Below are 25,051 nucleotides of genomic sequence, written 5' to 3'. Positions count from 1 at the left end.
GGAAAATACCTGTCAGCAGTGGTGTGCTTTGGGTAACCCCATCCTCAGGATTTCTTCCTGTGGTAGTTTTTCCCTTCAGAATGATATTAATTTAGTGATATGTCTGCTTGTATAACCTGTTCTGGACCTGGAATAGCTCAGGAACCAGTTCTCCAGATTAGCAATGCACTGTTTCTGGCACTGTGAATTGGGGTTATTTTTAGGGGGAGAAAACATTTCTGAGGAACAGAAGGGTGTCTGTGGGATGAACTGATCAGTGCAAACTCAGTGACCTGCTAATATTAAATATGTAAGAATCTCCTCAGCCTGGTCCCAGCACTTGTCCAGTGACCTTTCCCGAGCCCATCTTCCATGGCTGCAGCCCCTGCTGGTGCCTGGTGAGACATTAATGTGTCGGGGGCCATCCCATGTCACCTGAGTCACCTGAGGATGGATGGTCCCCGAGGGCTTGTTGATACAACAGACCATAATTGCTGCAAGATGGTTTTGACAATCTGCATTTAAAACCCCAAAATCCCTTTGGGTGAGGCCAGAAGAGAATATCCTTTGTATTTTAAATTCAGTCCTGACTCTCAAAGCAGAACTGGGGTCAGCTGGTTGGGAAGATTTATCGTGGAATCATAAAATCTTATAGAATGGTTTGGGTTGGAAAGGACCTTAAAACTCATCTCTTTCCACCCCCTGCCATGGGCAGGGACACCTTCCACTAGCCCAGGTTGCTCCAAGCCCTGTCCAACCTGGCCTTGGGCACTTGCAGGGATGGGTCAGGCACAGCTGCTCTGGTTTCATCAGTGTGGTTATGGGGTGGGATTGCAGTGAGCTGTGGGAGCATCCCATGGCAGGAGGAGGAGCAGTGGATGAGCTGGTGGAGCAGCTGCAGAACTTGAATGCTCTGAGACTTCTGTAACAGGGTGAGACAACAGATCAGGGCTTGGGAGGAACAGGCTGCTTGGGTGAGAGGTGTCTGGGCAGGTCTGAGGCTCCCAGAGGACCTCGGTGAGGAGCTGGAGGCTCAGCCAGGCTGTGTGAGTGATTGTCAGCACTAATATTTACCCTTGAATTTCACAATCTGGAAAAATAAATAAAACCCCTGTGAGACTGATGCTGTTTGGGGTTTGTACTGTGGAAAGCTCTCTTTTTTCTGAGATTCAAGGCAGGGATAGTTCAATATCTGCTCAAGATGACTCCAGTCTTGGGATTAGATCAAAGCAATCATGTGAGAGCAATCATGTGAGTTAGAACAGCAAGTGCCAGCCCTGTCATTCAAAGAACCATTATAATTATTAATGCATGATATGAATCTTTCTGTAGTGGCACAGCAAGACTATTAGGGAGATACTTATGGGTGCAGGGTGCTGGAGAATGCTGATCAAAGAGGGGTAGGAAATGTCACCCACAAACTGGCACTCAACAGCCTCAGCCCTCGGTCTGCTCCTCTCATGGAGCTCCCCAAGGTTATCCCACTCTTGGCTCTGGTGGGGAGAAGCAGGAAGGCTTCTTCAGGCACTGGAAGGCCACAGTGAGGTCACCCTGAAGCTTCTCTTCTCCAGGCTGAACAATCCCAATACTCTCAGCCAAACCCCCAGTTCTCCCAGGCTGGATCAGTCTCAGTTCAGCAATATTTGGCAACAGGAGGAGAGCAGAATTCATTTCTTTTCCTGCCAGTGAGAGGCTTTAGTTGCTGGGGAGTCTGGCTGGGGGCACTCCTGGTGACACAAAGGTCCTTGCTCTGTGTAGAGCAATGGATGTGAGCAGGATGGATGCCTGGACTTCAGACAAACAAACAACCACCACCCTCCATTTCTACCTTTTCTTTTTAATTGCCTTTCTTTAAGTGGTGATATTTGTGTATTGTTCCCATTAGAGACAATTTACGTTCCAGGCATGGCATTATCAGTCCCTTGGTGTTTGCTTAGGGAAGAAAGTCTAATAGATTTCTGTTGACTTTTTTTATTCTCCCTCCTTCTATCGTTTTTAATACAGGTCTCCATCAGTTTATCTGTGTGGAGGGGGGGCTGTGTGTATATTTATTCCTGCTAGGGAGGAGTTGAGCATCCTGGCCTATATTCTGCCTGTCCAAATCTCTTCCCAGGTAAACTCCTGTGTATTCTAAACCCTCTCTCTATATATTTACTGCAACCAAGACTGTATCCCAGATCCTGGTGATCCTTCAGGGTGTGTTATTACTGGAGCATTAACTGTTCCCTAATGTTCCATTGGAGCTGAACTTTTCAAACATATCCCAGAATAACTGGTCCTGACCACCCCTCTTGGGGTATCACCAGGAGGATACTGGGGTGACCTGCCTGGGAGTTTTTTCTAGAGTGGATGTGGAGAAATTACCTGGAATTCTGGACATATGATGGGAACTATAGGAGCAGCACTGGAGAATTGTCACATTTCTCACAATTAAGCCTAAACCCGCACTGAAAAGTGAACAGAGTTCCACTATCCTGGTGAAAGTGGTCCCTGCACTGCAGCCTGTCCCCTGGGGGTCTCTGAATAACAGGGGTCATTTGGGGTCCACAAGGTGACCAAGGGAATGACCAAGATCTCCAAGTTGGAGACAACCATTAATATTGTTTATGGGGTTCATGTCTAGATTAGGGAACCCCTGACTGAGACAAGTGGAATTTATGGGTGTTTGCACCATGTAGGATGGGGGCTGTAATTTTAGTTTGCAAAGTATATTGAGCCCTTTTGATTTACCACTGACTGATGGAGTGACCTTGAGCAAAACACGCCGTCTCCCTACACCAGGAGAGGAGAGTGGGGCAGGAGGGGTTTGACAAGGCATTTTTCATTTGAAAATACCAGTTCACTGAAACTGGAACTCTTCAGGAAAAAAAGTATCAGTTTGGGTGGATTTCTCGTTTGGAATTTTTTGGGTCCAATGAAAAGTCGTTTGGTTTTTATTTCCCAGCTGACTTTTCTTCCCGAATTAATTTTCTGTTTCTAGTAGCTGCAACAAATATTTCAGAGGTCAGAAGCAAACCATCTGGAGCCTGCCTTATACTAGTTCAGATCTCGAGATTGCAATATTTGATTTTCTCCAAAATCCTCATCAATTAGCACGAGACGCTCAAACCTTCCCACCACTAACGGGTGGTGCTGCCAGCTGCAAACAGAGTGTTTGTCCTGTCTGTGACCAGCTGTGGAGCCCTGCTCCCTCTGTATCTGTGAGGAGCCTTGGCATCTCCAGGCAGGAGTGTGCAGAAAGGAGCTGCAATTCCATGTCCACCTGGATGCCTCTTCCCCTGCTCCCTCCGACGTGAAGTGCAATTGCTTTTTGCCCTTCCCCCTCTGATCTCACCGAATTGAAGCAGGGAAAGACTCCACCAGCAGGACCTGCCTCTGGATTTGCAGTCAGAAGCCATCCCCAATAACCATCAGGCTGTCAGCTCCCCCCACCTCCCACCTCCCCCATCACTCACCAAAAGGAAAAAAGAGCTGGAGCCACAGCTTGAAATATATCATGCAATAGTGTATCATGAATTTCTTGTGAATCACATTGGTGAAGCAGGTTTATTTATTTCCGAGACTCTAAATCAATACAAAGTAGGTCTCTTAGTTCTGAAGCTGGGATGGAGTGGGAAAAAATGAGCCCATTGTACTCTTAAAACTTTGGGGAAAGGAGATGACAGCTATATAATTCCATTTACCAGGCACTAGGGGCTTTAATGTGAAGGTGACAGGGAGCTCTTTGTGCATTTAGAGCACCATATCTTCTAAATAAAAGATCTGTAGACTTGATAGTGGAGTATAGCTCTGACTTTAATAATCTCCAAGCATTAGACCGAGCCAATCTGTTCCCCAGTCAGAAGGGTCCCCCACCGAACGCTCGTAAATTAAAAGTGCGGGGACTGCACGGATTCCTGGATTAGGGATGCAGGAAGGGCCCTGTGTCTCCAGGCAGAGAGGAGCTGTCTGTGCTCCCACTGCCTTGCAGAGAGGCTGGGCTGGGGAAGGGGTTTATGCTGGAGCATCCCACCTCAGCTTGGCTCTCCTCTTGTTCCTGCTGTTTTCCCCTCTAACGACACGATCCGTGTGGGGGAAGAGCCGAGTGCTGGAAATGAGCACTGAGATCTGGCGAGGCTTGACTGCACATAATAGCAGCCAGGTTTGAAGTTCCTACATTGTGTTCCTGCATTTTTTTTCTGATGAGACATTCATTCCCATCATTTCTGCCTGTTTATGAAAAATAGGCTATTTATAGGATGTGCATGTGCCTCTTCTGCTTCGGGTTTCTGGCAGATGATATAAATTGTGGGATGGGAATTGCAATTATTGAAATTATTCGGATAAAAATCTGGCACTTATATTTGATATAAACACATGATATGCTCGGAATAATAACAGCACTTATGTTGCATAATGATTCCCATTCAAGCCCTCTGCTGTCATTTTTTTAGATCCTTCATCTTGGATGAAACAGATGAGCCAACCCGGCCCTCGGCCAGCCCAGCTTTGCAGGGAATGTCCCAACTCACCAGCAGCTCAGGTTCTCAAAGGAGAAAGCAGCTGGTCAGGATGGTTTGGAGTGCTAGAAAATTGTTCATATGCACATGGCATGCCTATAAACCCGTTGAGGACCATATTTTGGAGGCTGGAAAGGCTGCTCTTTTGCTCTTGGAAGTTCTGTCTTCAGGAGCCTCAGCTCAGGACTTCTCCAGCACCTTCCCTTGTACCCTTGGTTATTTTCTTGTGGAAATGTTAGCACAGCAATATGCATTGCACTGTTCAAGATTGTTAATTGGAGATTGAATTACTTGTCAGCCTTTAGCAATGGAGCCCTGTGAGGTGGGAGTGGGGGTGGCAGAGCCGAGGGACGAGCGGTCGCCCTCGTGTTCCCAGGCCCAGTCTCACTGTCTCTGGGCTGCCTTTCTGCAGGAGCCTGGAGTGCCAGGACAAGGGGGATGGCTTCCCACTGCCAGAGGGCAGGGTTAGATGGGTTATTAGGAAGAAATTCTTCCCTGTGAGGGTGGGGAGGCCCTGGCACAGGTTGCCCAGAGAAGCTGTGGCTGCCCCTGGATCCCTGGAAGTGTCCAAGGCCAGGTTGGACAGGGCTTGGAGCAACCTGGGATAGTTCCTGCCCATGACCAGGGAACTGGAATGAGATGAGCTTTAAAGTCCTTTCCTACCCAGACCATTCTGGGGTTCTGTGATCCTCTTGACCCCCCTGAGTGCCTGGTGCCTGCCCTGGGGGTGGAGCAGCTCGTTCTGTGCTGAGGTCGGGGGCTGATTTGGAGCTCCCCTGTGCTCCCCTTCCCTGCTCCTTCTGAGCACCTGCCTGGGGCTCACCTGTGCACATCCATGTCCCAGACACTCCTCAGTACCACCTTCCCCTGGGGCTGGGGCCCTGCTGTCTCTGCTGCCAGCCCTGCCAGGTAAACACAGCCCTGGCTGGGCGTGCAGGGGACTGCACGTGCACAGCCCTGCACTCCTCTGGAATGGCTGCAGCACTCGGGAGAAGGAGCTGCATATTTATCTTGATCTCCAAAAAGGGATTTAAGGGCCAGAGCAGGCGGTATATTAGGCTGTTTCATTGCCTGTCAGCAGTGCTAAACCTGAGCTGTCTGCAGTGTCTCCAGATAAGCAGTAGCAGAGGCCCATTTTGCATGTGCATACGTTTGCATTAGTTCAGAGAGGGGGAGTTTAAACCCTCTTTATTTTTATTTTCCTCTGTGGAAAGCATTTAGCTAGGCTTGTGCCTGGCATCTGGAGGCTTGGGCTTTTCTTATCCTTGAACCTAAATCTATGCTGCTGTCTTTTCTACCATGGCTTTGCGTGGCACTGATTTTGTTAGAGGAAGATGAAGATGTTTCAGCTCAGAAGGGAGACCCGGGAACATCCCTGAGCTAAACCACTGTGCTTACATTTTACTCTAAATTTTTGGGACTAGTTGTGTAACTTCTGTGCCTCGGTTTATTCTCTACATAAACCTTGAGTGACATCTGCCTGCTCTTCTCTCTCCAAAATGAGCAGTGCTGGGTGTTTGGTGGGGGAGGCCGGGCTGTTTGCGTGTGTTTGAGGGGTTTTTTAAGATCCAAATGAAGCAGGTGTGTAATGTCCTCTGTCTGTTAGAAAGACTCAACCCATAAAAATAACAAACGGCGTGTATTTGCTAGAATGTCAAAGTTATGAGTTTATTTTGTAATGATGTGCTCCTGCCTTCATGAGGTAAACTGGCCGTGGCAGAGGTGTTATTAGTAATATGGAGTCAGTGGAGCAGAAAGCCGAGTGACCGAGAGATCAGTGTATCAGTCAGGGAGAGGGCAAATGGGAAGAGACAGCAGGAGAATGAGAAAAGAGCCGCGGTGCCCGGGCTCAGATTGGAGATGGAGCCGTGCAAGAGAATGAGAAGCCACAGCCTTGTTCTGTCCAGCCTCTCGAAGGAGCTGCTGGGGCTTTGTCTGTGCTGTACCAGTCTGGGTTTTTTTCCCTCAAAAAACCACCCTACCAGTTGTCTTGGAGCAATTTGGAATTAGTGAGCTGAGCTGGTCTAAGACATGTATTGGCTCTGTTGCTGCCTGGGGAAGGGCAAGGGGTAAAACTGCTCCCTGCCTCAGCTTCCCCACTTGTATCATTCCCCTTGGGGATTGTAGAATCCCAGTATGGTTTGGGTTGGAAGGAATCCTAATTTCAACCCCCCTGCCATGGGCAGGGCCACCTTCCTCCAGATCAGGTTGCTCCAACCTGGCCTTGGACACTTACAGGGCTGAGGCAGCCACAGCTTCTCTGGGCAACCTGTGCCAGGCCCTCACCACCCTCACAGGGAAGAATGTCTTCCCAATATCCAATGTAACCCTTCCCTCTGTTTCCTGGGGATCACTGTCCATTCTGATCACTTGGGATCAGTGTCCATAAGCTCTTACTTGCAGAAGGGGCATGGGAAGGTCTCTTGGGAGTAGTTTGCTCCATCCTTTTCGTGCCCAAGTGATCATGAGGTGCTGCAGGGATGGGTTTGTGTGTCTCTCCTTAGCCAACACCTCCTCGTCACAACCCCATCCCTGATGGTTTTCCCGTTTTCCTTTCCCAAGGTGCTTGGACGGGAAGTTTACACCTCCAACAACCAGCTGGGCGGGATCCAGATCATGCACAACAACGGGGTGACACATGACACGGTCTGTGATGACTTTGAAGGAGTCTACACCATCCTGCAGTGGCTTTCCTACATGCCAAAGGTAATTCCTGGCCCTGCAGAGGTCCAAGGTGCCACTACCTGTTTGCAGGGTTTGGGGGCCGGGTGCTCTCTCTCTGTCTGGGTTTTTTTTCTGTGTTTTTATGTCCAACAAAATGGTGGTTGAGGCTGTTGGGCATTATGGAATTAAGTAAATAAAATAGTGTTTGTCTTAAAATGCTGCAGGAATATGGGGCAGCCTAGAACTGCCTTGGGTATCTTCACATCAGCCTCCTGGCTGCTGCCCACAGGACCTTCTGCCAGCAGTAGGTTGTCTCTGGCTGAAATGACTCCAAAAATCCCCTCTGAGGCAGCAATTTGCAGAGCTGATGTATATGTGTGAGCTGCTCTGCAGCCAGGAAGGGAGCAATGTGAACACACAGGTGACCTTCCTGCAGGAAAGAGGGCATGGAAGGAGGCAGGAGCCCTGGTCACCTTCCAGAGATTAAATTACAGCCCCTCACTTGTCTGGATATGCCACAAGTTCAAGAGCAAATTAAGCACAATGTGTGCCAGAGGAGGCCAAAGGTGGGGTTTGAGAGAGGCTGGAGCACTGTGGAAGTCTCTTCAGGCTCTGGCAAGGCTCTGGGGTCCCGTCAGTCTCAGGGGTGTGCAGGGGGGGAAAGAGAAATGCGAGCACGTCCTTTGGAGCTGGGGTTTGGTTTTGGGAGAATCACTGCCTTCAATATTTTTCTTTTTCCCTTAGAATATACACAGCCCTGTGCCTATCCTCAAAGCCAAGGATCCTATAGACAGAACCATTGACTTTGTGCCCACCAAGGCTCCCTATGACCCTCGCTGGATGCTGGCTGGGCGCCCCAACCCGAGTACGTCCCTCTGTGGTGGCCAGGACATGCAGTGAACACACCTTGGTTTCAATACTTGTTGGCAAGGCTTTATGTCTGCAATCCAAATATATTTCAGAGTTTACGAAATAATTCCTTCTAAACAATTTGAATATAATTTTATAAATATTTTTCTGAAATATCTAAAAATAGGATGTAAGTTCTGAGTGCCCGAGGGCACCTGCAATTATTAGTTTTATAGGTTACGTAGTTACTTAGAATAGTTACTTTTGTAGATTTCGTTATGATTTAGAGGAAAGTCCATTCACAAAGGGTCTGTATGGTGAAGGAATCCCAGTATTCCTGCAGATCTTGGGGAATTATTGTATTGGCACCACTGCAAACCACAGAACCCCCGTTGGGGTTGTTGCAGCCTGTGTAGGTGCAAGCTGCAAACTGGGTGACCATTACTCCTGCTGTTATTAATGAGTTTGGGGGGCTAAAATGAGATTTGTGATAAACTAAGTTTTCTGGTTTTGGATAATATTTTTTCATCATCTCTCAAGTAATTCATCCAGCTGTCTGAGCGCCGCTAACGCCGGCTCCCAAATCGAGTGACTTCAGATTTTAATTTAGTGGAAGCGTTAGGGAAAGCAGATGATTCCCTGTGATAAGTTAAAGCAGATATCTCCTAGGTGAAAAGTTAAAGCCATTTATTAGAGGAGATATTGCCGTGATATTCTTCAAACTGACGCCCGACACGAGGCCAGAATCTAAACGATCAGCTTTGGGCTTGCGATAAAGAGATAATTTTGAAATGGATGGTCACATTTTACAGTGGGGCCACAGAGGCAAGGAATGTAGAACACAGTAATTACAAGTTTGGTCTTGATAAAACACTCTCCATCCTGTTTAAGTCAGCAGAGGTTACCGTGCTTGGATCTCCACTTTTTAATTGGTTTTGGACTTGGGTTTGCAGAAGCAGAGGTGCTTGTTCAGATTAAAAAGTTCCTCGGGAGCTGTGTGCCCAGGGGTGAAGCTGGGAGGCATTTGGGGTTTTTTGGGGACTTTTTTGTGGATTTTTTTTTTTTTTTGCAGAGCTTCCCAAAGCCCCAGTGCAAAGCAGGTGCCCCCAGAGCGATGTGTTTTCTGTAATTGTGTCTGAGTTCTAAAGCATCATCAAAATTTTCGTATTTAGTTCCTGGGTCTCTGCAACATTCCTTCTTTAAAGGAAAGATCAGGCAGAATCGAGAGAGGAAATGTGAGATAAGTTTTCAAATAGAAATAGGTGTTTTGAAAAACATCTTTAATGACTTTACTGCCTTTTTGACAAATGTTTGTAGTCTTGACAAAACCAGAGTTATTTATTTAAAAGCAGGGGAAGTCCCTCTGCTACCCGAACCCCATCGTTTAACAATAAATGATGCTTTTGCTGATAAATTGCTGCCTTTATGCAGACTAGGAAATGAAATAAGACACGATGGCTGAAGGCAGACAAATGCTCTGCTGTCTAATGTTCCCTTGTATTGTCATCTATTTAAAAATAAATAAATAAGGAGGCAGTGCCACGTTCCCCAGGTGGAATTTTCAAGCAAGTTTCAGTTGCTGCTTTGATACTCTCTTTTCTTTCCTCCCTCCCTCCGTCCTCCTCTGATATTTCCCTGTTTTCCTCTCCCTCTAGATCAGAAGGGGCAGTGGCTGAGTGGGTTCTTTGACAACGGTTCGTTCATGGAGATCATGCAGCCCTGGGCACAGACAGTCGTGGTGGGGAGAGCAAGGTGAGTTCTGAGAGGTGTTTCAGACAATTGTAGAAACCAAGTTTTGGTTATGCTTTGCATTTGTGTAGAACACAACATCCTGTGATTATTTATTTCTCTCCATGTGTGTACCTGTGTCTATCTAGTAGGAAGTGTCCCTGCCCATGATGGGGGGTTGGAATGAGATGATCTTTAAGGTCCCTTCCAACCCAAACCATTACATGATTCTGTAATTCTGTGATATAAAGGCTTTTAGGCCCCTGTGCCAGGGGGTGGAAATCAATGATTTGGCAAAGCCAGAAGCTGCTCTGTCCAGGCCCAGGCTCAGCTTTGCTTGCAGTTCCTTTCTTCTGACAAATTCCAAGTGGCTTTGGACTCTCACACAGCAGGGATATATAACACAAATGAAACAGACTCCTTTCAAAAGCAGTGGCACTTTGAAAAAAAAACACAAATATGAATGTATTCTTCTGGGATTTTTACTGTAAGTGCTGCCAAAACTCATCTCTTGTATGTATGTTTGGAATATGTGTGCTGTTGGCTGTAAATTGTCTTTTATTATTCTATGGCAACTTGTCCAGGGACACACTATAAAACAAGATGTAGCATCTTCATGTGCTGGCCTGATAAAATTTATATGAAGTATTATGGAAAACAGAAGTTGTTTTGAGCTGTTTTCAAGTTCAATAAATAACTGTAATACTTGGATAAAGATGTTCTTTATTAGGTCACATGGGCCCTAATATAGAAGTTATAAGTTACCGATTTAAGACGGCTTCTGCAATTACGGGGTTCCAGCAGACTCTTAATCATAGGGAATGGGAATATTTCCAGCCCCTCAGTGCACATGGGCCCTGTCTCTTCCCTGCCTGTACGTGTGTCATCCAGCTTGGGGTGGCTGAGGAGGGAGTGTGGGCTCTGCTGGGACTCCGTCCTGGGAATGTGGAGCCGTCGTCGGCAGCACGGTGGCTTTTGTGGGAAGGGGTGGTTGGATTCGGTGTCAGTCCCAAACTCGGGGTGATGGCAGGTGAGGGGTGATGTGGAGACGTGGATGTATTGTTCAAAATTTGGGTTTGGTTTGTTGTGTTTAATTTCCGGTGAGGAATGTGCCCGTTTTTAGAACTGAATTTGGCTTTGGGAACTGTGGCTTCTCCTCTGGCGTTCCCCAGCCGCTCGTCCCTGCTCTTCCGAAGGCCAGAACGCTGCTCCCACTGTTTGATGTGTTATTTGTCTCTCCTGGGTATTTTGATGCAAATTGGAAAAACTGTCTAGTTGTGTAAGAGTTGAAATAGGAATTCTGATCTGTCTGCCTTGTTTCCAGGCTGGGAGGAATACCTGTAGGAGTAGTTGCCGTAGAAACGAGAACGGTGGAGCTCAGCATTCCTGCTGATCCTGCAAACCTGGACTCGGAGGCCAAGGTGGGTTGAACACGTGCCCTGTTCCCTGTTTGTCCTCTGCAAATGTCTCTGTGGAAGAAGCACCTGTTTGGGTGGGACTTTTCCCCCTCAAACGTGGTGCAAATGTGTAGCCATTCCCTGGTGAGGTGGGAATGCCTGGCAGCTGCTGGGAGGGGTGCCCGGACCGTCATGTTGGCCATTCCTGCAGGAGACACGTTCCCCAGCAGTCCTGCTTCCCTTAGGACTCAGGTGAGGTGCAGGGACAAGGGCCCAGGAGATGTGACAAGCAAAAGTCACTTCCCTGCTCACTTTCTGTGAGCAGAGGGTTTCATGGTCTTCCTGCTCTGACATTTTGCTTTTCCCCTGTCTGATTTCACAGTTCTGGCCCTGCCTCATCCCTTTGGGGTTTTCTCCTCTCCTTTTCTTTGTCTTCCTTCTTCCCCTCCTTACAGCAGCTGTAGTGTCAGGCTTTCCATACCATCTCCATTCTTAGCTAAGTGACTGGGAATGCTCCTGTTGATATTGGTGACAAAAGGATTGTCCCAATTTTTCCGTGGCCAAGCAGATCCCATGCACTCCACGTGCCACATCCCTCATTGTTTATCCCACATCTCAGCCACTGTTGAATCTGTTTCTGTGTTTTTCTGTCAGCTCTTACATGAGTGTGTTCCAAGGCTTAACAGTGGATTCTCCTTCCCAACAGATAATCCAGCAGGCTGGTCAGGTGTGGTTCCCTGACTCTGCCTTCAAGACTGCAGAGGCCATCAAGGACTTCAACAGGGAAGGGCTGCCCCTGATGGTCTTTGCCAACTGGAGAGGTTTCTCTGGTGGAATGAAAGGTAACCAGCACTTTGGATCCTCGTTGGTGTGTCCTGGAGGGTGGTTTGTCTTGACTGCTCAGAGGGCACCACACAGTCCTGCTCTGAATTTTGTGGGGTGCCAGGAGTGTGAGATCACTCCTGTGGAATTTAAAGAAGTTAAAGAGGTAAGAGGCCTCTTACCTGTGTGTGGCAGCTCATCAGCACAGGGGAGGAGTTACAGGGACACCGACGTGGTGGAAGTTCCTGCTCTGGAAGGCTCACAGGGTGACAGAGGCTGCTGGGCTCTGCTGTCTCATTAGAAGGACACAAAGCAAAGCCTTTGAGTTGGCAGATGCAAAGATGGGAGGTGGCAAAATTATTTCCTCTGGAAAATACCTGTTACCTTTCAGGGTGGATTCTGCTCCATGTGCTGCTGCTTTCTCCCTTTGTGACTTGCTTTCCCAACCACACAACAAGTTGTTGATGTAATTTTACTTTATTTATTTACCTTATTTAGACCTTAAATGTTATTTTGCCTTAAAATGCCAGATCTGGCTTTACCAGTGCCCTTTGCTGGGTTCCTCAGAAACTGAGTTTAGCTCTGGATTTGGGACTAAAAGCCCAAGGAGGAAAGAGACAGTACAAGGTTGTTAATATTTATATTACATATCCCAACTTACTCCACCCCAGCTGGGAGGAGGAGGAGGAAGAGGAGGGAAGGACAGAGCCATTGTAGTTGGCACCTTGCTCCGTGCATTTTCCTGCCTCTTGTTTGCTGGTGGTGTCTCCTGACACTCTCTGTGTCCCTTGGGGAGTTGTTTGCAGTTTTGGTTTCAGTGCTGGCTGGGGATTATGCAGGGAGGGAAAATAAACAATTATGCCACCCCTCAGTGCACACAAACACACTGCCAGGAGCCGACTGCACTGTGGGTAAAATGACTCCAAAATTGTGTGTAATGAGTAGGAAAAGATTAGAGACAGCTCTTGCTATGCTGAAAATTGACATTAGTGGAGGGGGAGGGAAAAAAAAAAAAAAGAGGGAAAAAATACCCCCCTCTTCCCCAGTCGGCCTAGGAGGTCTAATTCCCGCTGTAAAATAAATAAATAACGCCATAAATAACGGCGGCTCGCGGCGCCGGTGCCGGCGGTTCCCCCCCAAACGAGCTCTCTCCGGCCAGAAGGCTCTTCAGCATAATGCAAAATTAAATTATGGAAAAAAAAAACTGGCTTGAATATTTAGATGGAGGAGCCATTTGGCAGGGGTTTATTTAGGCGAACCGGCGCTGACCCACGACGGGGGGACATCAGGCGTGAAATTCGCTGGAAATTAGCACCGGGGTCCCGGGCTCGGCGGGGACGGGCTGAGAGGATGCAAATCCCCACGACATTAAACTGTGCTGCGGGGTCACTCACGGCTGGGGCTTCGTGGTTTACTTATTATTTTTGCCCGGGACAGGTTATAAATAACGATAAAAAATAATAATAATAATAATAATAATGATGATGATAATGATAAAAGAAAAAACAACCCGACGGAATGAAAAGCGCCGGGTTTAAATCCCGGAGCCCCCCGGCTGGTGGCAGGTTTTGTGTGCCATGGGTTTGTGAGGGGGCACGATGTGCCTCAGCCAACACTGCCTGGTGTTTACCTTCAGGTCCCATCTGATAATGCAGCCAAGCTGGTGAGATCCGTTCCAGCTTCGGAGGTTCAGGGCACGTTGCCCGGCACGGTGGGGACGCACAGAGCTGTCTGCAGCCTTCCCAGCACGGGTGGTGCACTGAGGGCCAATATTTACACACATGGTGTGATGATAAGAGCTGCCAGCAGGCTTGGGGTCTGTGTGGGGTGGACACCGATGCTCAGAGCAGCAGAGACCGGGACAGAGCTCTGTGAGCACTCCCTGCCCTCCTGCAAACCCAACACTGGGGCACTTCTGCAGCATCTCCACCTTGCAAGTGGCTTATTAAGAACAGCCTGTTCTTAAAATGTTTGTGGTGTTCTTGGCTCACGATGGTGATGGAAGTGTCTGGGGTTAGTTTTAAACACAGTTAAGTGTGTTAGTCACAGTATTAAGTTTATGGAGTCTGCACCCTGCCAAGGCACCAGAGCACAGAGCACTGGGCACCACGGGGCACTTACCGCCTGCAGCAGGTAAAGCTGGTGCTCTGTTTTCCTTTGTAGGAGTGGAGAATGCAGCAGAACTGCCAAGAAGAGGCAGCTGTCCCAGTATGGCAAATATTTTATAGTTTCACACTCAAATACGATGTTGAGGTAAATCAGGGAGGTCGTGTGTTGTGGAGGTCAGATGTGGGCACCACTGGCAGGTGTCTTGGGCCTGTCTTTGCCGGATTTATGTGATCTTTATCAACTGTACTTTTATTTCTTAAAAATAGACATTTTTTGAATTTGCACTCAAAGTGCGGGCAAATTGAACAGTTAAGACTTAACTGAGTACAGAACCATAGGGTCCTGAAGTTCCTCCTCCTCCATGGCTCTGAAAGGCTGATCCTGAGAGATCTGTAGGCACAGAAATACTTCCCTGACCACCTGATGGCACCTGGTAAATAAAACACTTCCCCAATACCACCTGCTAAACCCAAAGGAGATTTGGAGCTCTGAGGAAGCACCGAATTCCCCCAGTTTCTCTGCTCCTCCTCCCCCTGCCCTGTTCAAACAAGTGGTGCTGCTCTTTTCTGCACTTCACCTGAGTAAAATATATACCCGTGGCAGGGGTGAAAAATGTATTGCTAATTACACAATTATTTTATTATGTAGCACTAGTAAAAAATGTCTAGTAAAGGATTAATTCAGTTAAAATAATTTGAATCAAGCAATTATTTTCTTAACACTGGAATTAGCTGAAAGTACTTCAAGTGGTTTATTACTAGCACTACATAATAAAATAATTGTATAATTAGTAATAAATTTGTCACCCCTTTTGAGTCTTTTTCTTTGCTCAGGACAAAGGGAAAGGTTGGAGTTTTGTTTGGTTCTCAGTCCCCACTGTCTCTGCCAGGATTTATATTTATTCCCAATTAGAGGGAATAAATTGTTCTTCTCTTTGTCAGAATTGGATATCTCTTAAATAACATGAAATTCCTTTTCTTGAGTACTTGGACAATGACCTTGGAAATGAAGTGGAGAGATCACATCAGTGCTAATATATATAGATATTATATATATATATATGTACACATACCACACATATTTTATACACCTCTCTCACTTGCTCTATATATGTTAGTGTGTATATATATATTTGTATATTTATATAATATAAAAAAGCATGTGTGTGTGTTTTCCAAAGAGTCAAAAGCTTAATTATGTTCATGTTAATGCTTAACATTGAAATGAGGGTTAAATGACAAGTGGACCTTGGCTGGAAGTCTCGTTCCTCCCCAGAAATGGTGGTTTTTCTCAAACAATAGAAGAATTTTAGATAAATAAAAGTCTCAGTCTTTTCAGACTGTTTATTACAGCAGGTGTGTGAGATATATAAATGGAGCTCCTTGTTTTTCCTGCTCTCTGCACTGGTGTTTTAAAAAATTAGGCAAACTGGGAGGGTCCAAGCAAGGGAGCAAAATGATGAAGGGGGGTCAGGATAGTGTCCTGGGAGAGATGAGGGATGAATTCCTGTAGTGTCTAAGGAAAGAAACCCACTGAAAAGCCTCCTGCTATTTGTAGTGAGCCTGAAGGAGTGGAGAGATTATGTAGGGTGGGACAAGGGGTAGTAACATGAAATTAATGGGGAAGGAGGGGAAGTTTGGCTGAGCACTGAGGAAAATCTCATCTGTTTGGCTGTGGAAATGCCCCTAAAGAAGCAGTAGATTTATTGTGTGGGATTTCTAAATGGAAGCTTTCAGAAGCACTGGGGAAGAACAGTCCTGTGTGAACAAAGAGATGGACTAGATGATCCTAATAACTATTTTTCATTTCTTGTGTATTTGATTTAATACTTCCATATATAATTATATGTAACAAAACATATATATTCAAGAGTGCCAGTTTCCATTACAAACTGTATCCATTAGAAACTATATAATCTCATGGAAATTCTTTTGCCTTCCCTTTCTCTCTTTTTATTTAAATCACCTTTGGGGCTGATATTTTCAATGTAGTGTCTTTACACAGTGGAGTTGTTCTTATTAATTTTGAGCAAAATGCCTTAAACAAATTTTAATGGAAGGAGAGCAGAATGCTGCTTCCCATCCCTCCCCACACACAATTTTATGGAGATCTGGAAAAGCTCTGTTGCTGTCAGGTGCGTTTTTATGCACGATACATGAGTTGTGGGAGAGGTGCAGGGCAGTGAGTCTGAAACTGGGCAGCTTGTGCTCGTGTTGAGTACAGAAATACCCAGCCTGACTTCCTGAACTGCGGGAATTCTCCTTGGATTGGCTGGGAATCAGGGATGGATCATCTCCAGGGCACCTGCTGTAGAGGGGCTGGTGTGAGCTGAGGACCTGCAGCCCTGTGAGTAGATGTGGTTTCATGGGAAGTCACCAGACTGGATTTCCAGAGTGGAGGTGCCATGTCTGGGAGCAGGAATGGTGTGGGAACACCCTGCAGGCTGGAGAGGGACTTTTCACAAGGGCTTGCAGTGATAGGACAAGGGGGAATGGCCTTAAGCTGAGGGAGGGTAGATTCAGGTTGGATTTTAGGAAGAAATTCTTTACTATAAGGGTAGTGAGGCCCTGGCACAGGTTGCCTAGAGAGGAACCTGTCCCTAGAAGTGTCCAAGGCCAGGTTGGACAGGGCTTGGAGCAACCTGGGCTAGTGGGAGGTGTCTCTGCCTATGGCAGGGGATGGAACAAGATGAGATGATCTTTTAGGTCCCTTCCAATCCAAACCATTCCATGATTCCATGATCTTACAATATCCCTACTCTGGTCCTGGTTCTTCCCCCAGGCTGGCTTTGTTGACCTTCACCAGGGTGGAACGAGTTGGGCTCTAAGGTCCCTTCCAGTCTAAACCATTCCATGATTCTACGATTCTGTCACCTCCTTTCTCAGCCCCATCTCTCCCAGCTGCAGAGAACAACAGCTGGAATTGTAGCAGGAGTGGGAAGAGCTGAGCAATGGTGTTTTTCCCCGCCGTGACCGAGCGCGGCAGGGCCGGAGCACCGGCGTGCCGTGACTCCAGGAGCTGTGTCCTCTCTCCCCAGACATGTACGACCAGGTGCTCAAGTTCGGTGCCTACATCGTGGACGGCCTGCGGGAGTACCGGCAGCCCGTGCTCATCTACATCCCCCCGCAGGGGGAGCTCCGGGGCGGCTCCTGGGTTGTCATCGACCCCACCATCAACCCGCGGCACATGGAGATGTACGCGGACCGCGAGAGCAGGTACGGCCCCTCCTCCCTGGAGGCAGGACTGCCCCAGAACCTCCCAACCCCAGAGCCTCCCAGCCTCAGAACTGCCTCAGAACCTCCCAGCCTGGTGGGGCACTGTGTTATTGAGGGGCTGCACCTCCCTGGGCGTGACCCCTGAGGAGCCTCGTGGGTGTTTTTGGTGTGGATAAATCACAGCTAAGAGGAGTCTCGTTCTCTCTCTGTTTTGTCTCCCTCCCCCATTCTCTTACCTTCCACACAGTGAATCATTCCATTCTGTGTTTCCCCTTGTCGGATGACCTGAAAGTGCCTTTCTTTTCTCTCTTCCCATCACTGCTCAGAGGGGGGATCCTGGAGCCGGAGGGGACGGTGGAGATCCGATTCCGGCGGAAGGACCTGGTGAAGACGATGCGACGAGTGGACCCCGTGTACATCCGCCTGGCCGAGCGCCTCGGTACGTCAGCGGGGGGCTGCTGGGTGGGAGAGACCCCAAAAAGGGGCACTGAGGCATTGGATCAAATTCCTGACTATTTACTGGTGTCTAAGTTGGGAAGAAACCAGATGAGACCAGCAGCGTGTATGTCTGTGCGAGGAGATTCCTGTGTTTAGCACACCCGGGGTATGGGTAAATAGCGTCTTTTTATACTGATTTATTTTTTTTATTTATATATTTTATTGGCTGGATCTCACAACAGACTCTCACTACAGATGCCTGAGTCCAGTTTCCTTCCCAGCAGTCGCTCAGCTCACTAAAACCTCGCAGGCCAAACCTTCTGCTGGTGTCGTTTTGCGCAACCAAGAATTTGGTCAAAGGCATTTTGTGCTGCTGGTCTGTCACTGGGTGTCTGAGGCAGTTTGCAGCAATGACATGTGTGTGCTCCTCAGTTCCAAGGGAGTCAGGGCTGTTCTCCTCCTCTCTGTGCACAGGGGGTGCTGTGCAGTGCTCGGTGCTGGCCCAGCACGGCGTGTGCCGGGTTATTACTGTGCCTTCCGCTCCGAGTGATCCCGGCGCTCAACAACCCAAAATACAGAGTGTTCAGCAAAATGCACTTAATATCAGATATGTCCTCTCTTGGGGGAATAGGCTCTTTAAATAGTTCTTTACTAGCTCTTACTGTAAGAGTATAATCTCACAGAACCTCCTTTTACCTCCAAAATTGACTACATTTCAGTGGTGGGAGAAGCGTGCGACGTGGGTATGGTTTGAATTTATAAAGCCTTTTGGGATCCTTCAGGAGGAAAAGTGTTCTGCAAATGACTGATAAATCCTGGCTATTGCTGCAGTTACATTTTATTATTTGGCTTTTTTTTTAATTTATGGCAGGGCAACAATTTGTATACAAAACAACCCTTCTGATACACTTCAGGAAGAGAATAATAGCGGTGAAGGGTGAGGGGGTGCTGGGATCAGAGGTCTGGCTGCAAAGCAGTTTTACCAAGGGCTTTGATTGCATCCAAGATATTTTCTCTCTTTTTTAATGATGGTATTTTGAGGGAGCCTACAAGAAACATGGGGAGAGACTATTTGCAGGGGCCTGGAGTGACAGGACAAGTGGGAATGGCTTCAAACTGACAGAGTAGGTTTAAATTAGATATTAGGAAGAAATTCCTCCCTGTGAGGGTGGTGAGGCACAGGTTGCCCAGAGAAGCTGTGGCTGCCCCACCCCTGCAAGTGTCCAAGGCCAGGTTGGACGGGGCTTGGAGCAACCTGGAATAGTGGAAGGTGTCCCTGCCTGTGGCAGGAGGTGGAACAAGATGATCTTTAAGCTCCCTTCCAACCCAGACCATTCTGTGAATCTGTGACTTCAAGCCCAGTTTTAATGTTTGCAGTGGCAGCAAGGAGGTTCTTTCCACAAAAACCTCACTTGACCTCTGTCAGACCTGACAGTGTCCCTTTAGGAGCACAGGGACAGCATGGCTACCCCAAATCGTGGGCACCAGCACAGGGTCCTAACAAAAGCTCTCTGGGGGTGTGTCAGTGGAGGTCCTCAGGCAGGCAGGACCCACAGCTGCCCCTCCCGAGGGTCTGTGCACAGCTCCGTGTCCGGAGCAATCAGATGTGTGGCTGGGGAAGGGAATGTGCTGAGCAGTCAGCTGGGGCAGTGCAGATAAATGGCCCTGCACAGCAGCATTGCTGCTGGGAGTGTTTCCCTTCACCTCACCATAAACCCACTGCCTGTGCCGAGCAAACCAAGGCACTGCCTCCAAACAGAGCCCGTGGCTGCCGGATGGATCCGTTCCCGGGATGGATCCATTCCCAGGAGTGGAGTCTGGACAAAGGCTGGAGTGTGTAAATCCTGAAGCGGTGGAGGGCTGGGGAGCAGAGCATCACCCTCATTGCTGTCCTGTTTCACTGTCCTGGATCCCACCGGTGGGACCTGTGCAGCATCACCAGAAAACAAAATGCAGGGAGAAAGATGGGATGGAGTTTTCTGCCAACACTCTCAAAAACCCGATGCCATGTGAGGAGGCAGGAGCCTGTTCAGGGTTTTTTTCCCTCTTCCTCTACAGGGTAATTACTCCCAGCAAACTCCATACACTTTAATTAAAATGACTGCAACACAAGAGCAAGTCACTTACAACTGTACATACCGAGAGCTCTAAAAGCTTCAGTCACTGATAAGCATCTCCCTGAGATGGATCGTAATTGCTCCCAGCATCGGGTGATCATTGCTGTTGTTTTGCCACTAATTCCAGCAGGAAAGCCAAGATTGCAGGACACACTGAATTGCATAATTTTTTTCTCTTTTTTTTTTTTTTTTTCTTTTTTTTTTTTGCTGGTTTTCTTTCTGGCCAATTTAAAATTTGTCAAAGTCGGTCTTCTTCTGGATCACTGCCCTTTGATATTTCGCGCACTCCATTTGCCACAAACAAGCCGCAGGGCCGCAGTTCATGCTGACTCCAGCAGAAGCAGAGAAAGCTCCATTTATCTTACACTGCCTGCTGAATTCTTACTCATTAGCTGGGGGTTCACTGCCTCTCTTTAACCCCTGAGTGGCTGTCATCCCTCCCGGAGCTGCTGGGGAGCAGGAGAAGGGAGATGCTCTCCAGTGGTGGCTCGGTCGGGAGACGCCGGGGTTGGACTTGGCAGTTGGGGAGTGGGAGAGCAGGGAAGGCTGGCAGATATTGAATAATTTGACATAAATCTGTTCATTATCAATTCTCCAGCACGATTGCTGAAATGTTTATTAGCCCCGTGGTTTATTAAAGTGTCACTCAGAGTTGGGCTCTTACAACCGGCATGGAGCAAAGGGCAGGGAGGGAGAGGATGGCCCTTATCCTGCCCCAGAGCACGTTCCCACCCGGGCTAGGTGTGCAAGGAGAGCAGGGAGCACCCAGAAATGCAGGAATGATGCAGACTGCGAGCCTCGGGCCAGAGTTAAAAATACAGATATTCCATTTTATGTATTTATTACAATTAGACTGCAGCATGTAGGAGTGGAATGGAAATCAGTGTCGTCACTCAGCTTCTGGGCAGGGTGGCAGAGGCACAGAGTAATGGGTGCAAAGACTGGATGGAATATGAATGAAAGGAATGGCAAAATGGCTGCAGGTGGAGCAAAGATTGGATGTTGCGTTTCCATGTTTCCCCTACCAGGTATTTATCCTGTAGGAAAAGGGCAGCATCCCCTCACCTGACACGTGTTGCAACAGTGTGAACATCCTCCTTGGCTGATCCTGTGAAGTGTTGCCTGTGTGCTGGTGTGCATTTTTAATTTTATTTATTTAATTTATTTAAGTTCCTGACCAGTCACTCTGTGCTGCTGGCTCCTGGCTTGGTTCACACTTTATTTGGCTAAAGAGCGTCTAAAACTGTTCTTAAATTACCAAATTATGAATGAACACTCAGGCATTGAACACTCAACACTTCAGCACAGCAGTTGCCCTCAGAAAATAAGGATCTTGGGGTGCAGGACCACACCTGGCCCAACTGACCCACCTGGTGAGGGCTGTGCTGTGACCGGGGACATCCCTGACACAACCTTGTTCCCTCAGTGGCCAAAAGCTTCCATCCTGTGCCCTGTCTCATTCCAGGCTTTAGCCTGGGAGGTCAGATTGGAGTTCTGAAGTTTGGTAATTCTATTTTGGGGCTGTGTGTTTGCTTAGTGTTGTAATTACTCAAAATGCCCGTTGTTCTCTTCAGCAAAATCCAAGAGAAATGCTGCTGTTGCAATTCCATCTCTCATGGAGTCTTGGGCAAACCCAGTCAGGTTGTAACTTTATTTTTTAGGCAATGCTGATTTCAGTAGCTGCTTCCACGTGCAAGTGCTGCTGCATTTAAATTGGTGTTAATTCACAATTCCCGGAGAGCAAGCACTGCTTTCTGTCAGCTCCTCCATGGCAGTTGGTGTCTGGGATATCCTCCCAGGAGGGCTGGAGATAGGAATTTTTTGGAATTACCTCCCTACCACCCTTCACCTGTTTGGATTTGAGACCTCAGGAGCACAGAGGGGGAAAGGACAGGGGTGGGACATCCCACGGTGCCGCTGTACAAGGATATTTCAAGCCTGTGCCATGAGCATGTGTGACCTTCACTGGCTGTTCGTGCTGCACCTTTATAACATAAATCCTGCTGAATATTTAGTGAAGCAATTACAAGCCATCTCATTTAAAGAAACAAGAGACAATCCAAAAATGCCTTTCTCTCCGGGGACGTGAGTGGCTCTGAGTGACCTTCCCTCTCCCCTCTGGAGAGGCTCCCTCCAGCTGGGCTGGGAGGGTGTTGCCTGGGCAGCTTTGCTGAATTTCATAGAATCCCAAACTGGTTTGGGTTGGAAGGGACCTTAAAGCTTATCCAGTCCCACCCCATGCCATGGGCAGGGACACCTTCCACTAGCCCAAGTTGCTCCAAGCCCTGTCCAACCTGGCCTTGGACACTTGCAGGGGTGGGGCAGCCACAGCTTCTCTGGGCAACCTGTGCCAGGGCCTCCCCACCCTCACAGGGAAGAAAAAATTTGTGTCTGGCAAGAGTTTTGTCAAAGGCAGAGGAAGAGAAGGTGAGATTCAGGTAAGAAGATCCTGAGGCACCAAGGATGGGTCACACCCGGTCTCTGTGGTGGCAGGTTGGGTTTGCCCAGGTCTTTGAGTGCTTGTTTGAGGAAAAAGCAGGAAAATGGACAAGTACTTGGCTGTGCAGAGGGTGAGGGAGTAAACCCCACCTTGGAACAGCTTAGGAGCCATAAACAAGCACATGGACTCAGCAGCTCCCTGGCTCTGCAGTCAGAGGGAACCTTCCTTGAGGTCATTTTGTTTAACCTGTTAAACTGGCCATATTTAAAAGCCCCACTCTGCTCCTAGAGGTTGTGGGAAGCCCTGATCCAGGCTGTGGCAGCTGGATGGGGAGGCTGGAGTCACTCCCCTGGGGAGATGGCAGAGAGGGGACGATGGGGACAGGCAGGCACGAGCCACCAGCTTCCTCCAGGAAGCATCTGGGAATAAATACATCCTGTATGGATGCATGTAGGAGCATTTTAGGTTAAACATTTCCTATGTGTGGTTTTAAACCTGGCTTTGTTGGTTTAACTGGGTGTGTTTGTGCAGAGGGTTTTGGGGAGCTTTGGACTCTCCAAATCTTTCGGGTACCCCGACATTGCCGCTTCCCCGGGGCGTTTGTGCAACCTGTTTAAGGCAGTTTTGCTACTGAATGAAAAAGCAAAGAGAAAAGACAGTTCTGCAGAACAAAGAGGTCTTGCTGTGTTCACCACCCTTGGTGGGCTTTGGAGGTGTTGGGAGCAGGATGAAGATGTTACACAGCCTCCTCTGATCACTCTGGGGTGATCCTGGCACGATCCGTAGTGACGGCCGTGGAGGCTGCAGAGCAAACTGCAGCCCAGGATAAATGTGACACTTCATGGCACTTCCAGAGCTACCTTGGAGAGTGTCCTGTGCTGCCTGCCAAGTTGGGAAGGTCACACATGTTCTTTCTTCCTTTAAATTGCTGTGGTGCCCCACCTGCATGCCATTCCCTCCTCTTGGAATGTGGCTGTCTCAGAGTGCTGCTTCTTTTGTTTCCCTATTGATTAGCAGCCAATCCATACCTAGAGGTCTATAATGTTCCTATGATTTAAACTTGAACAGTTTCATTAACTGTCAAGTACCTTTAGAGCAAAGGAATCCCATATTTTAACTCCCCTCTCCTTGCCAGGGTAAGATTTGTGGAAGGAGACTTCTTTTTTTTTTTTTTTTCCTCCCCGAGAAATAAATAAATAAAGCCCCAGCTTTCTGAAAAACCCTGAGGCCTCAAGATCTGACTAGGAAAGAAAGAAAACCATTCCCAGATATTTAATTGTACAGGGGGCTTACGGGATTGATCGAGAGCTTAGCTTTTTACAATAGTCCAGTGAATAAGAAATGCTCCTGACAAACGATCGATGATGGGATAATCACTCTTTATCCCCCCTCCTCATTGTTACCTTCTTTCTTCCAGGAGAACAGGGTTCAGAAGTCAAAAATCTTTATAGACGCTGCTTTTAAATTAAGCAGAAAATAGACATTGACATATTTGTTAATCTCACCTAAATCATTACTGGGCCTGGCTGGGTGGACTCTGGGTGGCAGAGGCCGGAATTCACGAGCGGTGCTGCCTTAAGTGCATGTATTGCCATTAAAAGCAGGGAGCCTGGCAGTTTAACGTGGATAAATATAGATAATTTTTTATTCTGAAGGTTATAAGGGGAGCTTCTCTTAATTAAAACCTTCTTACTCGCATTCGAAAGGTTAGGTAACATTTATATTGGTAGGCACGTAAAAACATTCCTTCCCTGGAAAGGATCGTTGTCTGGATGGCCTGTGGCTTGGAAAAAAGAATAGATATATATATATGTGTGTGTGAGCAAGAGACTGGGGTGCTCAGGCCACTGGGGTCTCATCCCTTTGGAGCAGCAGCCCTGGGTCATCGTGTCCGTTGGGGTGAGCTGTGGATGTGCACGGAAAGAGCAGGAGCACCGTGCAGATTCAGTGGGATGCTTCCCCCAGGATGCTGTCTCAGCTTCCAGGTGTGGTTTAGAGGCTTTCTTAGAACAGGTTAATATCTGATCTTCATGCTTAGAAGCCTGTGATGGACTTTCCTTGCGTGAATTTGCCTGATCACCTTCTGTGAGCCCGTTTGGGTGTGGTGACAGCGAGTTCTGCCGTTGGGTTTTGCGCTGTGTGAAGGTTTTCCCTCTTGGGGGGATTTTTGTAAAGCTTCTGCCCAGTGGTTTAATCTGTGCTTGTTGGGCTGGGATTGCTCTGGCTTCCTGCTGTGATGCCAGAGCCCCTGGAGTGGGCTCCAGCAGGAACCAGCCTAAAGGAGAACTTGAAATGTGGGGGTGGTTTTACACCGTCCGTGTTCCTTGCTAAATGAACTGTGTGTTGGGACATTATTCTTTTTTAGGAGTAAGTCCCGTAAATGTCACTTAATTGATGGCTCAGATCGTTGGCATTTAAATGCAATAGAGTTTCCATGGTGAAAACACCCTCAAAGCTCTTGCCTGAATATCCATGGCAGGAATTCCGGGCTGGAACTCCGAGATTTGACTCGGACTCTGCAGGGCACTGCTGGGAGCTGGCGGTTCTGGGCTCTGTCCTGGACTGCCTGGAGCTGCACCCCTGCCCCCCCCGGGCTTCCCCAGGTGTGTGAGGTGTGGCTGTGGTTGCAGGTACCCCCGAGCTGAGCCCAGCTGACAGGAAGGAGCTGGAGGCCAAGCTGAAGGAGCGGGAGGAGTTCCTGCTGCCCATGTACCAGCAGGTGGCCGTGCAGTTCGCGGACCTGCACGACACGCCCGGGCGGATGCAGGAGAAAGGGGCCATCACTGTGAGTATC

The 25,051-nt window shown here is 48.1% G+C and overlaps 1 protein-coding gene across 8 annotated transcripts in view; it reads left to right on the top strand.

Moving 5' to 3' along the window:
• Window positions 1–25,051, top strand: part of ACACA (acetyl-CoA carboxylase alpha) — a 113,710-nt gene that overhangs the window by 82,586 nt on the left and 6,073 nt on the right. For all 8 annotated transcript variants that reach the window (XM_064678088.1, XM_064678084.1, XM_064678087.1 and 5 more), the window contains 8 exons: window positions 7,041–7,184; window positions 7,887–8,007; window positions 9,647–9,743; window positions 11,044–11,140; window positions 11,823–11,958; window positions 17,085–17,262; window positions 17,589–17,701; window positions 24,888–25,042. In XM_064678088.1, coding sequence (XP_064534158.1) covers window positions 7,041–7,184; window positions 7,887–8,007; window positions 9,647–9,743; window positions 11,044–11,140; window positions 11,823–11,958; window positions 17,085–17,262; window positions 17,589–17,701; window positions 24,888–25,042 — 1,041 coding nt within the window. The remainder of the gene's footprint in view (window positions 1–7,040; window positions 7,185–7,886; window positions 8,008–9,646; window positions 9,744–11,043; window positions 11,141–11,822; window positions 11,959–17,084; window positions 17,263–17,588; window positions 17,702–24,887; window positions 25,043–25,051) is intronic.

The sequence above is a fragment of the Pseudopipra pipra genome, chromosome 21 (assembly GCF_036250125.1).
Source record: "Pseudopipra pipra isolate bDixPip1 chromosome 21, bDixPip1.hap1, whole genome shotgun sequence".
Lineage (NCBI taxonomy): Eukaryota > Metazoa > Chordata > Aves > Passeriformes > Pipridae > Pseudopipra > Pseudopipra pipra.
The sequence above is the reverse complement of the archived record's forward strand: the minus strand, read 5'-3'. Positions and strand labels throughout refer to the sequence as shown.